The 17,577-nt window shown below is 51.5% G+C and overlaps 1 protein-coding gene and 1 long non-coding RNA gene across 23 annotated transcripts in view; one reads left to right on the top strand and one right to left on the bottom strand.

Annotated features, from left to right (window-relative positions):
• Nucleotides 1-959: 959 nt before the first annotated feature.
• TRRAP (transformation/transcription domain associated protein) overlaps nt 960-17,577 on the bottom strand; it is a 117,395-nt gene continuing 100,777 nt past the window's right edge. For 15 of the 22 annotated variants that reach the window (XM_023655276.2, XM_023655282.2, XM_070230721.1 and 12 more), the window contains 8 exons: nt 16,192-16,391; nt 15,179-15,440; nt 10,645-10,870; nt 9,153-9,370; nt 7,651-7,835; nt 5,339-5,542; nt 5,059-5,253; nt 960-2,095 (listed from right to left, as the gene is read on the bottom strand). In XM_023655276.2, coding sequence (XP_023511044.2) covers nt 1,811-2,095; nt 5,059-5,253; nt 5,339-5,542; nt 7,651-7,835; nt 9,153-9,370; nt 10,645-10,870; nt 15,179-15,440; nt 16,192-16,391 — 1,775 coding nt within the window. In that variant the 3' untranslated portion in view covers nt 960-1,810. The remainder of the gene's footprint in view (nt 2,096-5,058; nt 5,254-5,338; nt 5,543-7,650; nt 7,836-9,152; nt 9,371-10,644; nt 10,871-15,178; nt 15,441-16,191; nt 16,392-17,577) is intronic. The other 7 variants (XM_023655283.2, XM_070230722.1, XM_023655285.2 and 4 more) reach the window with 1 other exon arrangement.
• On the top strand, nt 11,937-13,864 carry LOC138916975 (uncharacterized). The gene is made up of 3 exons (XR_011424251.1): nt 11,937-12,620; nt 12,714-12,877; nt 13,555-13,864. It is a non-coding gene; the product is annotated as an uncharacterized lncRNA (long non-coding RNA).

The following is a 17,577-nucleotide window of genomic DNA, read 5'->3' as shown; positions in this document are numbered from 1 at the left end:
CAGTTGGCTCTGGGACCTGGGACGAGCTACTCGACCTCTCTGAGCTGGAAACCCCTTCTCTGTAAAGTGGAGGGCTGCCGCCCTGGCCTGAGGACTGGGGACCAGCATGAAGACCTCAGGTTGTAGCCAGCAGTCCCCCGCACTGCGCAGGGGCTGGCATCCCGGCCATAATGCAGCGCCACCCTCTTCTAGTGCATTTGGTTCCAGCCCCTTGGACGGGACTTGGCGTGAGATTTGAGTGAACTCAGCTGCAGGCGTCAGCCCGTGCTAGCCTGGGACAACGGGGGTGACAGGGGTGGCCTTGGAGAGTCGAGGGCCTGAGAAAGCCTTGCAGACTGGCCTGAGGTGTGTACAGGCCGCGCTCCTCGCAGCAGCTATGGCACTTCCCAACGGGGCAAGTCCTTTTAAACTCAGGATCCTAACTTCAGGGCTAAAGCAGCAACCCCATCCTCTGTCCTGCTTCCCTCTTTCTCGTCCTGCTGACATTACAGCTGTGCTGGGGACCGTCCCTCCCACGTCCCCGAGGGCAGGCCTCTTCTGCTTTGTTCACTCCACCTGAGGTGCGGATGGATGGATAGGATAAAGGACGACGAGCACAGAGAGGTGCTCCAAGCACCGGGAAACGGCCCAGCCCGGCCCATCTCCCCTCTGCATGCACAGTGACACGACTGTGGCCCTGAAACATGTAGCCAAAGCTGAAAGGGAGATTACTGGGCACGCTGTCACCAAAGTCAGGACCAGCATTCCTCGTCACCATCACCAACACACGGCGTGTCTGGTTCAGAGCTGAGTTCCAGGCCGAGACTCTGCCCAGGCAGCACGTGTCCGTCACCACGAAGCCACACTGGAGCACGGCCCGTGGTGGCCTGGGGACCTCTGGTCCCCGAGGGGCAGAGGGGCACTCAGGCAGAGGAAACACCTCACGGAAACAAGCATTTTAACACATAAGGGACAACACATCCTTTTATAAAATATTTATTCTAAAAAAATCACACTGTACAAATTTAAAGATAGAACACTCTCAATGCTCATATTTATAAAATTGTGACCATAACAGGCTGGAGTTAACGAACAAACTTTCGTTGCTGCTGTCTCTTTTTAAATTAGGAGGAAAGAGTGATTTCTTTCAGGTACAATCATAGTAAACGTCTAAACAGCATCCAAAGAGCCAGGCGATAAAACGCGGCAGGCACCCAGCCGACGCCCCCAGCCGTTTTCTCCTGGGGGATCCACATCCGAGTGACGGGCCGGCGCCCCCCAGGGCCGCGAGGCTTGGCTGATCCACGGCAAACGCTCCGTGAGACTCCCAGAGCTGGGTACATACAGCATCCAAGTTTATGCTTCGAGAAAAACCAGCCCAATTGGTTCCTAATTTCCTGGTTTTCTAGCAAAGGGGTTTTCTGTACACTTGTTACAAAGGTCTGTACAAAAGCACGAAGCTCTGGGAGGTGTTACTGCTGCAGGCGTTAAAAACGGACAACAGGGAATTGCTTTCTACAGGTCGATCTGTACATTCACACTGAGGGAGGAATACGATAAAAAAAATTCACAAATTCCAGACCAGGGAATTCTGGTTTCTTAAAAGGTTATTTTAAAAGCTTAGACTAAGTTTCAGCTCTGCCACTTCCGATCGCCTCACCATCTCACAGTTCAGCTCCCCCTCTTTCGCACACGTGCTGTCAGGAAGGCGACTGCGACAGTACAGTGAGGACTTCTCTAAATAACACGAACGAGGCTGAGAGGCGTCTCAAAAGCCAGTGGGCTCAGGGCCCGAGGCGCCCTTCACATTCCAGGTGGGGGGCAGCCGCGGTCAGAGCCATGGGTGCCAGGCGGGGTCCATGCGGCACAGGTTGTCCAGGCTGTTCGCGGCGGCCACCAGGGTGTTCACTTTGCTCTCCCCGCCCTCGAACTGGGCGAGGTTGTGCAGGCGGGTCATGATGGCGGTGACAGCTTTCTGCACCAGGGACACCAGCTGCTGGCTGTCCATGTTCTCGGGCTGCCCCGCAGCCGAGAGAGGAGAGGAGGTGTCCTCCTGCGTTTTCTTGTGCCAAGCAATGATCTCGTCCCGAAGCACAGTTTTCAGGATGCCGTCCACCTGCGCGAGGAGAGAACGAAACAACCCGTGTGTAATGGAGAACCACCTGGAGGCGCAGCTGCCCAGCCAGACTGAGCTCGGCCACACGGGCCGCCGGGACCCAGGAAGCCGCAGCACAGGGCCAGGGCGCGTGCCCTGCAGATGCGCTGGGAAGCCACTTAGAGTGTAACTACTGCCTCCACGTGGAGCAGCGACCTTTTGAAATGTCCCAGTGCCAGGCACCGCATTGCTGTCTAGTCTTCAACAGAGCCAGTGCACACGCACCCAAGGGCACCTGCAGCCATCACGCTGCTGACTCTGGCGGCAGAGAACACTGCTGAGAACACTGCCTGACGCGGGAGAGCTGAGCCTGAGCTGGGAGGGGACCGTACCCCCGGGGAGGGGCTGCCCGTCCACGATCACATTTGGGGAACGCAGAGTGCTTTCATTTTAGGCACCAGGACTGTTTAGAAGTGACTTCAGACTAACACGTAGAGGGTTTTATCCTGCCTGACTTGGTGCCAGACAGAAGGTGTTTTGGGAAGAGAGTCCCATACAGAATGGTCTACGTTTTAGCTGAACTTGAAGGCATTCGCTACATTTAGGCTGTGAAGAAATTGGGGCCCAGAGTTTGGAGAAGGCCCAATTCTTTCCCATTTACATGAGCGCAGTCTATGCAAAGAGGAATGCAGGGTGTTGCTGCAAGGTGTAACAGGGCTTTAAAATGTGGAGAGCCTTTACAAAAGGAAAAACAAACAAATGGGACTACATCAGACTAAAAAGCTTCTGCAAGGCAAAGGAAACCATGAACAAAATGAAAAGACAACCCCTCAACCAGGAAAAATATTTGCAAACCATATATCTGACAAGAGGTTAATTTTCAAAATACATCACGAACTCATACAATTCAACAAGAAAAACGAACAACTGAATCAAAAATGGGCAGGGGATATAAACAGACGTTTTCCCAAAGAAGATAAACAGGTGATCAACAGGCACATGAAAGATATCATTATTATTAGGGAAATGCAAATCAAAACCACAATGAGATACCACCGCATGCCTATCGGAATGCCTATGGTTAAGAACACAAGAAATAGCAAGTGTTGGGGAGGGTGTGGAGAGAAGGGAGCCCTCACACGCTGCTGGTGGGAATGCAAACTGGTGCAGCCACTATGGAAAACAGTATGGAGTTCCCTCATAAAATTAAAAATAGAAATACCATATGACCCAGCTATGCCACTACTGGGTATCTATCCAAACAACTTGAAATCAACAATCCAAAGTGACCTATGCACCCCTATGTTCACTGCAGCACTATTCACAATAGCCAAGACTTGGAAGCAGCCCAAGTGCCCATCAACGGATGAATGGATAAAGAAGATGTGGTGTATACACACACAATGGAATACTACTCAGCCACAAAAAAGGTAAAATCATCTCATTTGCAACAACACGGATGGACCTTGAGGGTATTATGCTAAGTGAAATAAGCCAGACACAGAAAGTCAAATACTGTATGATTTCACTCATGTGTGGAAGAAAACAAACACATAGATAAGGAGAACAGATTAGTGGTTTCCAGGGGTCGGGGGAGGGCAAAAGGGATAAAGGGCCATCTATGCATGGTGACAGGTAAGAACTAGACTATTGGTGGTGAGCACGATGCAGGCTACACAGAAACTGAAATATAATAATATACACCTGAAATGTACACAATTATAAGCCAATATGACCTCAAGAAGAAAAGCAAAAAGGAAAGCCTTCTTCATTCTTCCTAAAGTTTTAATTAACTCAAAAATTAACTAAACACCATTCTAAGGATTACTCTATGATTGTTTCCAGAAGTACAACACTTCTATCTAAACAAGAACTTCGTATTTCAAGCCTCGAGCCTCAAGCCAAAGTGGGTGACAGTGCGCTGCCACGCGCCGCCCTGGCGCACACACTCCTTACTCCAGAGGGAACGCAGAGGCTCTTTACTTTTACTTACCTTCAAAAAAGCATATATGCATGTAGACACTTTTCCCAAAAAGCATTCCCTGTTGAGGGATATGTGCAACTGAACATTAAAAACAGCAAGATGTGTGTGCAAACTCCCTGTTCACAGTTAAGAGTTTATTCAGGAATTTTAGAACTGTTCTGAGTAAATGTTTTTGGAAAGAAAGTGGTGTCTGAAGCCTTCTCTAGACACAAACTGCTTATCTGGGGAAAAAAAGAAAAAAAAGGAAAGGTACAACTGGTCTCATAAGTTAAAAGAAAAATAAAGTAATCTGTTCAGTCCCCACAGGTGGAGAGAGAATTATCTGGGAGGTGAAGGGACAGGCTCGGAGTCAGGGTGAACCGACCTGAGTCCTCAGCTGCATGGCCCCTGCCGTGCCCTCACCTTCCCCGGCCTCAGCCCCATCCGTCCAGCTGCTGGGAGAACCTGGTGAGAAGCCACTGAAGCAGCCGGCGCCGTGCCGGGCACAGCGCGGGGCTGGGAAACAGCAGGGTGGCCGATGTCCCGTCACTGCGGGCAGTGCCATCACACACCTTCACTGGCCCAGGGCATCCTGTCACATCTCACGTCACTGGAGTATAGTGAGTGTGTCACGTCATGTTCACTGAGGCCCTGTCACTACAGCCCTGGTTAAGACAGGTGCCATCCTACAGAGAACACTTCTGCCCTCGGAGAGAAGGAAGGTTTGCAAAACGGGAATGAAAGGCAGCTGCAGAATGGAATACACAAAGCTGACCGGTAATGGGAACATGGGGGGAAAATTACCCGACAGAGGCTCCCAGATTCCTTTTTGCAACATCCTCAACACTCCTGACAGAGGCCACTGGAAAACCCCCAAATGCATCAACTTTCACCGGATTGCAACGAGCAGCTCCTCTCCCTGCTTCCTCCCTCCCCGTCAGCAGGTCAGCAGTTCCCGGGGGCCCAGACGTGCCCCGAGTACGCCGGTCTGTGCCTCCCACAAGGCAACCTCGTGACCTACCTTGAAGTTGGGTTGCGCGAAGCACCGGGCCACAGCGATCATGGAGGCAGTGAGCGGGCCAGACACGCCGATGGTGGTCAGAAATTCAGAAATGTTTGGCGTGAGGCGGAAAGGGACAGGACGGTTGGCATCTAAGTCTCCAGTGGCGTCGTTTATATCAAATCGAAAGTAGGCAACGTTCAGTTTGCCCGTGTCCTGAATTTCAGAAGGAGACATTTCAGGAACTTACACAGCAGAACGCAGATGCCTAAAGAGGGGCTGGCTGCTCGCAGCCAATTACCTGAGCGATCTGCAGCATCTCGGGGTTGAGTCTGTTCAAGTGCAAGACGAACTCTGCAAAGCCGATGAGCGCGAGCTGGATGGTGAACATCTTCCGGAACGTCCAGTAGTCGGTGGCATTGGGGAACGTGTGCAGGGCCCACTCCTTGAGCATGCTGCGCGGCACCATGTTACTCTGCACTTCCTTGAGGATGTCTCGAAGGACCTGAAACGACGCACCCCCACATGACTCTTCCATCGACTTCACTTATTTTCTCCAAAAGGAAAACTCTCAAATTGTAATTTCTTGCTTACTTAACACAGTAGAGTACATTTTGTTGACAAATATATACGCGATGTCATTTGACTGCACGTGGGGATGCATGAGACTGGTTGGTCTCCCTGCGGGGTCCCATGTCTTGTGCTCAAAGCAACAACCGAGGCTGTCGGGATGAAAGCCTCCGTTGCAGGAGGGGCAGCACCTGTCTCACCAAGAATTCAGGTGAGTATGTGAACGCTGTGACTCGCTAACAGCAGAATATACCAGGCCAGTTCGCAAAAAGGACAGAACAGTTGGAGATCCACGCCACCACTTCGCATCTCAGACTACTGAAGACGAACGAGTCGTAAGCTCAGGGGGTTGGCGCAAATTAGACCAGATGTCACACTTTAAACTGAATTCTGTCCTGGAAGACTCACACGACTATTTCAAACATCGCAAATCGAGAGACGGCCTCATAAAAAGAGCTTATTGAGTTAACTTAGTTCCTGTGAGTCCAACTGGAAAAGGCACAGGGTCTACTCGGGGCTAAGCCCCAGCCACATGCTCTGACAACCACCGGCCCTGCGCAACCAGCACCATGCAGACCGCCAGCCACACACCCAGTGCCGTTCACTTCCTCATCTGCAAAACGGACAGAAAAACTTATCGAATAGCAGAGTGAGGACTTCCAAAATCTGCTCTTCCATAAAAGCAACAAAAATACTGGCAAAAATCATCATGATAAACTTTTCCAGAACTCTGGAAATTAAACTAAATTTTGTAACAATCTGAGCAGCTCCCATCAAGAAAGAAGAGGCTCAGTCTTGGTGAGAACAGTGGGCTCTGGGGCAGTTTAATTGTCCTATTTCCATCCCTCTCCCCAGCTTCACAGCAGCCCCGAAAACCAACAGGCTCACCCCCAGACCCTGCAGCCTGGCCCACCTCAGGTCCCGCCCGCGCCCTGAGCACTGCCATCCGGGTGAAACGAGCACCCTGCAGGCTCCACCTTCCTAAGCAGAACTAAGTCCTCCAGGACCCAGACTACGGAAATGAATCCCTGGGGAATGGAGGCAAGTCACGGCCTCCAGCTCTGCGGCACCTCTCCTAGAAGCCGCGAGGCCCTCTTGGGAAGCACGGGGAGGACCACAGTGGCATCTGGGGAGCAGGCCAAAACAGCTGCATCTTGGTGATGCCCAGTCCCGGACGAAGCCTTCTCACCCAGCACCCACACCCGCCCTGCATTCCCCCTAGGGCAGGAACCGCGGGTGGAGGGGACCTTCGCCCGCCTGATGTGTACAGGCCAGAGGCACCCAGGACTCCCGGGGTGGGCACCGCGCTCCCACCCGAGGCAACCAAAACAGCTGAGCCTGATCTGTTTCCGGGTTTGCCACCATCTGTATTTCAGAAAGCTCAGACGGCAAGGAGACTGGGCCTTATCTAATGCCCTGCAGGAAACCAGCGACCGTGACTGTGAGTGGACACAGCCTCACCTCACTTAGACCAGGTTTGGCTGCCAAAGGACTTTGCCACAAAGTTATTGCTAAAACCCTAATTTCTTTTTTCTTTTCTTTTTTTCTTTTTAAAAGATTTTATTTTTCCTTTTTCTCCCCAAAGCCCCCTGGTACATAGTTGTATGTTTTAGTTGTGGGTCCTTCTAGTTGTGGCATGTGGGACGCCGCCTCAGCGTGGCCTGATGAGCAGTGCCATGTCCACGCCCAGGATCCGAACCCGCGAAACCCTGGGCCGCTGAAGCAGAGCGCATAAACTTAACCACTCGGCCACGGGGCAGCCCCCTAAAACCCTAATTTCTAACCTTCTTTGTAAGTGCAGGGGAAGGATTATGAACCTCTCCATGGCTGAAAGCCTTCCTCTCTGTCCCTTTATAACAAACAGTCTGCAGCAAACGTCACTTCACTGAAGTCCCTGGCCACCTTGTTTCTACCCGCTCACAAGTCCACTAAGCGGGAGAGGTACCTCCCAGCGCCCCGCTGCTGTTCTAAGCACTCGACATGGAAGCAGCCGCGTCTGCGGCCTCAGGCAGCGGCCGCCCTCCTGACCGGCCACCTCAGTACCTGGTGGCTGGCTTGGGTCCCTCGTGCCTGCACCGTGGCCAGTCTGTCGTAGTAGCGGGAGATGGGGTTGTCGTGCTCGATGCCCTTCTTGGCACAGCGCTGCTTGTAGATCTCCACGAGCGAAAGGGAAGAGGGGTTGTCTTCCACGAGGCGCATCTGTGGGGACACCGCCACAACTCGCGGCACTGGGGGCGGGGGGGAGAAACAGGGGGCAGAGTGAGAGCGGATAACCCCACGCCTGCACCCGACTTCGCCTCCAGGGACGTCTCGGGAGCAGAAGAAGCGCCCGCCGGGGTAGACCTGGCAGAACTCTGCTCGGGTGATGGAGCCTGAGCTGCCCACCGCCCCGTGCTGAGGACAGACGAACAGGAACTCTTCAGAAGGCGATTACAAAAAACGGAGACTCTCCCAACGGCACTGGGGCTGCTGGGCTGGCGAGCGGCAGCTGTCACCCTGCGTCTGCGCCAGCCGGTCTCAGGCCGCTGGTGTAACCGCCTGCATAGACTGAGTGTCGGCGTGGGGCACACACAGATGCTGCTGACTTTACTAATGAACCGAGTTAATTCGGTCTAACGTCAGTTAAACCACAGACACTGGCTCTGCCATGGCTTCAACCCATAAAGAAATTCCCGGGCATCTACCTGGACCTCTCTGTGGTGCTAACCAAGAGTTTGTGTCTTTGGGAGAAGCAAAGAACAATCTATTACCCGCAGCTGGGTCAACACTGTAGATCATGTTACAATAAAATGCACACAGCTTTCTACAGACTTATTTTAATCTACTTCTTATTTCAGGGGGATAATGAACTTAAGGGTAAGAGATTTCAGGTCAAAACGAGCTGGATCACACCTTAGCTACCAGAGGAAAGTTCCCTACAGGACTAGACAATATGCATTGCGATGGTCCCCTAACCTCCGGGACTAAATGTTAAGACGTTTTAACAACAGGTCTCTCCATGGGTGGATTATGGGCGTGCCATCTGTGCCTGTTACAGACGGATACAGGTCACTCACGGATCACCCACCACTCAGTACAGAAAGGCCTCACTCAGCGGTGGCTGGCTGCCACTTGACAACAATGTCTGTGGCCTTCACAGCGAGCCTCGCCTTTCACCCCAGGAAGGCGAGCTCAGGCAGTGCCACACACTGCAGGGTGAGGTTAGGAGTTCAGAGACCTCACCTAAAAACTGAGTGTGCTGTCGACACACCGTGACAAGCCCTCCGCTCCGCCCAGGTTTCGCCAGGGCATGGGAAGATTCCTAGGGACGTCAAGACACGCGCACGGGTCTCCTTTCTCAAACAAGTGCCCGAAGCACCTGTCTTGCAGCGAGGCGCCTAAAGGCCGGGGAGGCGCTCCCTCCAGGAGCAGGGGCCCTGTCTCTCGTTCCAGGCCTTCCCTGCTGGGTGTGGCCCAGGGCGTCCCTAGTCACTGACAGACAGCACCCATGAGAACCCCCCAAGGCTGACGTGTGCTGCCGGGTACCCCAAGTGCGGCTCTCGTACCTGTGAAAAATAAGTGCCTCTTCGTGGTCTCCTTTCTCTTCTCCAGACAGGGGTTCAGCAGACGGAGCAGCTGCAGCACACGCTCCTCCCTGCGTGACTCCGTCAGGCAGGCGTCGTTCATGACGAGGTACGGGTAGATCTTGCCATTGTGCCCGCGGATGTACAGCCTCCGGGCGGCGGTGTTGTGCTTCTGCACGATTTCCACCCTGGGCATAAACCTACCGAGACAGGCAAGCAGACACTCGCTCCTTGAGCCTCAATTTCCAATCCTTTTCTTTAAGAAAATGGAGCTTTACACAAACGGCAGTCAGAACGTCACGGAAAGACAGACTGTGTCGTTGCAGCAGTCTCGTGAATTTATTTACGCCCCACCTCGTTCTGACAAGGTCTACACAGGGGAATACCATCTCCCAGCACAAGAGAAGAGGTCGTGGCAAAGAAAGCAAAAGGCGGGAGAGCAGATGGCGCTGGGGCGTCACACGGCCACGCCACGGGTCCGACTCCAGTAGCAGAGGACGCGGTTCTGAGTTTACAGCGGCAAAGCCAGGAGTCCGGGACCAGGGTGTGAATGTGGGAGCAGGACAGTCCTGTCTGGCACCGGGCAGTGAGGAGCAGGTGCCCCAAGGAGCGAGATTTCACTCTCTCGCTGGGAGCCTCGGCCACCGACCAAGTCAGGGAGGATGGAGCGCTGGCAGGACACGAGTCGGATTTGGAGGAAAGGGAAACGGAATTCTGGACGTACAGAAAAGCAGAGCACCATGTCTGACTTAGAAACAAAAATCAGGGGCCGGCTCCGTGGCCGAGTGGTTAAGTTCGCGTGCTCCGCTGCAGTGGCCCAGGGTTCGGATCCTGGGCGCAGACATGGCACCGCTCATCAGGCCACGTTGAGGCAGCGTCCCACATCCCACAACTGGAAGGACCGGCAACTAAGATATACAACTGTGTATAGGGGAGGTTTGGGGAGATAAAGCAGGAAAAAAAAAAAAAAAAAAAAGATTGGCAACAATTGTTAGCTCAGGTGCCAATCCTTAAAAAAAAAAAAGAGGAAGATTGGCAACAGTTGTTAGCCTAGGTGCCAATCTTTGAAAAAAAAAAAAAGAAACAAAAATCAGCACCTGACTATTTGTTAAGGGAAGCCTCTTCACAGCTCTTTCGACATTTCAAACGAGATGCAACACGCTCTAGTCAATTTTACAACTGTCCAATTCTCTTTTGAATATTGCAGGCTTTAAGAGCTTACAAAAGACTAGGAAACTTCTCATTTTGTCAGGTTCTATGAGGATTAGAAAAGGTTAGTTTGAAAGCAAAACCATCAGTTAGACCAGACCCTTTAAGGTGCTTGATTACGCAACACGCGAAGCAACCCCGTGTTCTCCCCTTTCAGGGAAAGGAGAGTACCGAGGGGCGAGGTACTGGCTGAAATGCAGCCGGGTCTGCCCTGCGGGCCCCTCAAGGGCTCTGTGTGCCCAGGGGGCAGGCCAGGCTCACTTACCGAGCAATCTTGATATAATAGTGTGTCGGCTTTGGCATCAGAAATTCCCCGGGAATTTCTACTTCAGCTGTCTGCGCTGAGAAATTGCTCAGAAAGCGGCACTTTTCTTCTATGAGGAAGAATTTTGGAAGTTGCTTGGTTTTAGCCTCCAGGATTTTGATCCACTTTTTCAGTTTAGAAATAAGATTATGCAGCTTCATGGATCCTGGAACGCTGAAGTCAAAATCTTCAAAATAAAACATGAGTAAACCATTTTTAGTCACCTGGGTTATTTCTAATTCACCACAAAATCACGGCTCAAGCACCCCCAGCTAGGAAGCGGCATGTTTTCTATGTAGCCTGGAGCACAACACCGAGCCCCCCTGTTCTTTACAGGGTGAGCTGAGGCCTGAAGGACAAGAGAAGCCCTACTGGGTGTCTCCCCCGCGGTCCGAGACCAGAGGAACGGAAGCTCACCCCCAATCGCAACAGGCTCCTGTCAGGAAAGGATGGGGACTGCGGGGGCACGCAGGCCTCGGGAGCCCCCCGCATAAAGGGTGTCGGGAGCCCATGGCGCCAGGCCTGAGGAGCGACGCCTGATGGCGGCCCCGCCTCGGAGAGCAAGCACCACACCGAGAAACTAAGGCCCGTGTGTCAAAAGCCAACGCAATAATCAACCTGAAGGTAAAGGCGAGAACAAAAATATCCAGGAGAATACTAAACTATAAATCAGCTCATCAGAAGGAACTAAGGCAAGAAATCAAAATGACAAAAACGGAACACATGCAGTTTTTGCTTAAGCAATTAAATACCGATTACTGTAGATCTCAGATTCTAAGGTCAATCAGATTGAAAAGTCCTTCTCTGAAAGAACCTCAGTTCCTGCCCAGATTCACGCCAGTGGTAGAGGGGCTCTCAGCACCCAGCTCGCCCGGGTCTCACGGTCAGGATAAGCCCAACCATTTCTGTCTGAGACACAGACCCCATGGGAGCCACAGGGAGGCACTGTCCTCATGGTGACAAGGACCCATTATCCTGTGGCCAAATGAAATGTTGGCTCCGTGTTGCGGCAGAGGCACCTTCACACACGAGCTGAAGGTTGAGAAGGTGTGAGATCTCTCCTGCACTCATCCTGTGGATGACAAGGCTGCCCTGGAAGGCACAGGGCCCTGTCCAGACTCCTGTCCCCTCATCTCACCGCCTCGCTGGGGCAGAGCCTCCCACAGACTCAGCAAAGACCTGACCCACCCCAGGCCCCCTTCTCCAGGGCTGCTGCAGGTTAGACCGGAGCTAAACGCAGAAAATGACGGAGCGGTTACCAGCATTAATGTGGAACCAGGAACTGGTGAAGGCTGGTTCACCACCAACACAGGAGCCACCAGAGGGGACGTGGCCGTCCAAGCCCAAACCCATCCTCGCTCTTCCCAGCCATGACCTGGGGCGCTCCGTCAGATGCTACTTCACCTGCGCAGGTCAATCACGCATGCTCGCAACACACCAACCAACCCTCCACTGCGTGCGTCCCACCAAACGGCCCCTAAACAGAACCGCACCATCTGGGGCTCAACCCAAGAAGTGACCTAGTCCCAACGCTGGAGAAAAACCGGGCTGTCAGACCTACTGAAAGAAGACCTGGTGTACACGAAAGCCTGCACGCCGTGTTTCACGGGCAGGTGAAAAGAGTTTCAGGGTCATTCCCTGGTTAGGTGCCGACTAGAGCATACCCCCTTGGGAAGCTGACACTCGCTGTGTGGTTTGCACTTCCAAGCCCAGCTGGGGAAGGACAGCCCTGGTGACACTCCAGCTCACCCGCTCCTAGCCCTGTAACTTTAAGCACGTTTTACTTAACCCTCTGAGCCTCACTTTTTTCAGCCATGAAACAGGAACAGGACTGATGAACAGCACCAACCCGCGAGGATTAACTTCAACAAGGCAGCACGCACGGGGCACTCAGTATAACCTCTGGCTAGTCCGACAGGCCTGAGCATCGTGCCCAAGTATGAACTCAATGTATACGGTTGTGATCAGCTTTGTGAAAGTCAAGTTCCCGTGTTTTTTCAGGGCATTTACTGGTTTCCCTTTAACTTTAGCAGACTTCACATGAGGAGGTGCCTAGAGAGGCCACCAAGCACCGACACAAGAGGAGGTAGAACTCCGCCCACACTCCACAGCAGAGCCGCGACAGAGGCCACCCAGCGGGGACGCAGGCAGCTTCGTACAAGGGACCCTGCCTGCTCAACTCTGGATCAGGAAGGTGCCACCAAGCTCATGCCTGGTCTTTATGTAATGCCCTTTTTTTTGTTTTTTTGGTCACCTTTTATTTTGAAAGAAATACATTCACTGGTGTGCAAAGAAATGTACAGGGAGGGCCATACACCCCTTCCCAAACTAAGAAACTGGCACTGACTCAGATTTTCCCAGTTACACGTGCACTCTGCAAGTGCCTCTATGCAATGCCACACGGGCAGCACCGCAAAGCCAGCACCACAATCAAGATGCTCTCCTGTCCATCACCACAGATCCACGGGTTACCCCTTAGGGCCCCACCCCCTCCTCCCCTAATGCCTGGCCACCACTAATCCCTTCTCCATCTCTATTATGATGCTATTTCACCACCATTTCATAACTAACAATCACGCAGCAGGTGTCCTTTTGAGATTGGCTTTTGCACTCAGCATCATTTCCTGGAGGTTCATCCACATTGCTGTGTGTGGCAATAGTTAGCTCCTTTTATTTATTTCCTGTGGGTATCAAAGTACCACACTCTGTTCATCCATTCTCCTCTGAGAGGCATTTAGGTGGTTTCCAGTTTGGGGCTATTACAAATAAAGCGGCTTTATAAACATTCCTGTACTAGTTCCTGCACTGAATAAATCACTCCCTGGGGTCAAGTCAACGTGCTGTTTTGAACTTTCTTTCACCTCCTTACAGGATTCTCATCAACAGCCAACACACGAAATGTTGCTCAAGCATGAGGTGCAACCCTCCCTGAAGTGCGGAGACGTCTCTCCTGGGCACAGACGACCGGCGGGCTGGAGAGCTCTGGGCTCAAGCAGCTGAAACGCGCCACAGTCTGAGCTCACAGCCGTCTTAAGTTTCAGTTTTTGTCACCTTTTTAACATCAAAATCCAGAGGCTCTGTCCCACCTCTAATTCTCTGTTTGATATAACGATCTGGATATTTTAAGATAATGACATGCTGAATATTGCTGTTTTAAGTAAAATAAACGGCTTCCATAAAACTTCCAGACTCCTACTTTTTCAAAGAAGGGTGTCACACCACACATCACGTTAACCTCACAAGCAAACAATCTAAGATGATGGAAGCCCTTGTGTAGAAGATACTGAGAGGGCGTGACTTATATTTTATTTCTCAAAGAATGCTTTCCTTTCCTCAAGGTGCCGGGTCATCGGTGGAAGGTGCTCAAGCTTAATGCTGACTCACACATCCAGAGAGGGAAACCCAGCGCCCAGGGCTGCCTGCAATGACAACGGGGCACACGCTATATTTCCAGTGGATTTAAAGTGAAGTCATGGTAACTGCAAAGCGTCCTTTGCAATTAGTGGGATAGATATTTTCTTTTACATTATTTCAATCTACTCTACATATGCACATTTTCAACTGTGTTCTCTGAGATATGAATTGTTAAAAGATACTTTAAATATATAAAATGTGAATAGTTTATTCTATGGTTTAATATATCAGTGAAGAAAATGTTTTAAAGACAGTTACAAAAGCAGTAATTAAGTTGAAATATTTCTTTTAGCTTTGGGACATTTTACCAGACAAATCTTGTTTTCACCTGATAATCACTCCTGTGCTGACACTCACGACATAAAAGCCTGTAAAAGCTACTCAGACTGAAGTCTGGGACCTGGTGCTCCTGGCGCAGAGCCCACCCCAGGCTCCTCTGCCAGAGGAACAGGGATGCACGCATACGTGGGAACGAATGCTCCGAGCCCCAGGGGACACGGCTGTGACTGTGTGTGCACTGGGGGACTAGGGTCCCATGTGACAGATGAAGACAGGCTAAGGGAGACTGGACCACTACCTCAGATCACCGAGCGAGTGGTGGAGCCAGACCCACGCTCCTGTGGTCTAGGGAAATGCGTGAACCAGAGCCAGGGATGCGTGAGGAAACAGTCTCCCCACCATTCAGCCTCCAGAATCCACCGCGAGTTTGAACTTTGTCACCCTGAGCCCTGAATGAGCCCCACTGCCTCACCTCACACTGTTGGGCTTTCCTATGAAAAACCAGTGGAAGGAAGATGGGACAGCAAGAGCGGGTTCGTTCTAAAACCATCCTGTTTCTAACCCTGGCCTGACACAGAGCCAGCGCTCTGACTCTTCACTCCAGAGCAGGACGTGTAGCCCCAAGCTGGTGAGCATCACAGTTTCCTTGTGACCTGGGTCGGCGTTTTAAACACAGTACAACCAGCTCACCCAGGACAGTGCTAATGAAAACGAACGAACACGATTAACTTAGCGGTTAAAGACAGAGGAGAATCAGTGGCTGGAACCTTCCCTCGCGCAGGAGGAGCAGAGCCAGACTCACCGGTCGTGAACTGGCCCTTCAGCTTCTGGAAGACGGGGTCCTGGGCGGTGGCCTGCGCCCGCCGGGCAAGAGACTCGGAGGCTGCGCTGGAGAACATGGTCGAGACGTTGGACACGTTCTCCAGGCCGACCCCGAACGTGCTCACCAATTTCTTGACGAAATTGAGCGTGTGGGGGGTAATCTTGGCATCGGACACAGCTCCGCTTTTCTCAAATGCAACAGAGTAACATTTCGCCAGGCCCTGCTGCAGCTGCCTTAGAACCTGGCGGAAACGAGACCACAGATAACTCACAAAACGGAGTTCGAGTCAAGCAATTGACCCACCAAAACCACATGTCCAGCACGTCCCCACCACCACCAGGGCTATTTCTGCGGCCGCCTGGCAAACAGTGGGTGTAAAATCAGCGTGTGCAGAATAGATGGAAAGCCTGTGCGCTCCACACCATGAGCTGCATTTGTAACAATGAGGAGTAAGTGTCCTGAACATTTGAAAAACCACAAAAACTGCTTTTTTGGTCACGCACATACCCTTCTGTTGATTACCCATGGAAACCCTTATTCTCAGCTTTGGTGTTACTGCTGCACGTCTGTGTGCACACACAAAACACACAGTAGTTGTAACGAGGGGCTCGGGGCAGTAAAGGCCAGCTACTCATCATCAGCTTGCGCAAACACCAAGGCAGGGCCCGGCTGCTGAAAAGATCGCTGGAGAACTAGCTCCCCGGAGTCACCTACATGCCACTCCTGCTCACACCCACCACCAATGCCTCGTCACCTGGGGTAGTGAGGTGATCGAGCAAAGCAAGCATGTGAAGGCCGGAAATGGCATTCTCAATTTCATCTTTTTCATGTGAAGTACTCTGCCGCAAATATTTAAGGCAGCACTAATGTGCAGACACCGACTATTTGCCCACTCCATCATTCAACAACAAACATATAAAGTGACCAGAGCGCTAATCTAAAGCTAACAGCCATGGAAGCACACAGTACATTTCTGAGATCATATCAAATACCTCTTCATGCCAGTTCTCTCTGAACCAGACCATCTGATCGACGATGCCTTCCAGGGAAGACAGGAGGGTTGGGTGGAGTTCTCGCTGCATGTGCATGATTCGGCTGCAACGCCACATTGGGGCTGTGGCTCTTATGGGCCCTGGATCTGATGCAGAATGGGACTGGTTACCCACTGAACTTGGCTGCTGCTGTCCAGAATCTGAGAGCAACACACACAACGCCAATGTCAGCGCAAAACTGACCGATGCGAGAGCTCGGTGCTCTAGAGGACCCACCGGCCAAAGGAACGCTGGTTCCTGCCGTGTGTTAACACACTGCGAGAAGGTGTGGGAAATGCCCTGGTCCTAAGGAGAGGTGCACGGAGAGGCCCGGAGAGCCCGCCTGTCTACACCCTGGCTTCAAATGGTTTGGTAAAATGCAACAAGCACACGTGTGGGGAGAGAAAGCCAACACGGCGCATGCCAACTGTGACCTGGGTCACAGTACTCGCCCTTCTTAACTGCATTCTAGGTCGGAACATTGTTAAAATGTTTGGAAAAAATATTTCACAACACATTCCCTGCATTGTGTGCTTGCTCAGAAAATGTAAAAGCAGACGATGAGCAAGTCTACACTTTTTCATCTAGGAAAGCCAAACCATGTGTGTAAGATGATATTTAAAAAAATACAGTTTCTTGCTGTATGAAAAATATGCTGTGAGCCCCTCATGCCCATTTTCCTAGCTTCAGCTCACTTAGAATAAAAAATCAGTTTTCAAATGACCAAACACAAATCTACCCGGGTAGACCCAGGAGGTCAGAGCCGAAATGTGCTGCGCAACCTCCTGACCCGCCCGGCTCAACAGCGGGTGATGCCAACACGGTCCAGTGGACGAAGACACCTGCTTACAAAGACTCCGGTCTCGCAGCATGAACGTGTGGGTATTAAAACCATTGTGAGGCAAACGGTGCTTTAACTGTTCATAAAGTGCCATGCTTAGTGGGTATCTGAAACCATTAAATAAGTTATTTCTTTACATACTAGGACTATTCAATATAGATTAAAAATCTTGCATTTTGAGTATGTTTTTACATCTGATAAGACTGATGTCTAAGCTGATTCCTCTGATAGCTGAAGACATTCCTTATAACCTAAATCACACGCACACAGTAACTGCCATCTATACTGCTTACCAGGATGCATTTATAACTAATCAGGCAAGTTAAACTTTACAGTTATCTACAGCTAAAACTTTCACCTTTTTTCTACTTATGGATCAAATCAGTCAGGTATATGAACACCCTATTACATCATGGCAGAGGAAAACCGTGGACCTGAGTCAGAGATCACGCTTTGCCTTTCAGCCCAGTGTCCTCTCGCTGGATAAAGACAAGACGAGCCCACAG

Source organism: Equus caballus, chromosome 13 (assembly GCF_041296265.1).
Source record: "Equus caballus isolate H_3958 breed thoroughbred chromosome 13, TB-T2T, whole genome shotgun sequence".
Lineage (NCBI taxonomy): Eukaryota > Metazoa > Chordata > Mammalia > Perissodactyla > Equidae > Equus > Equus caballus.
This window is presented reverse-complemented; position numbering and strand designations above follow the sequence as displayed.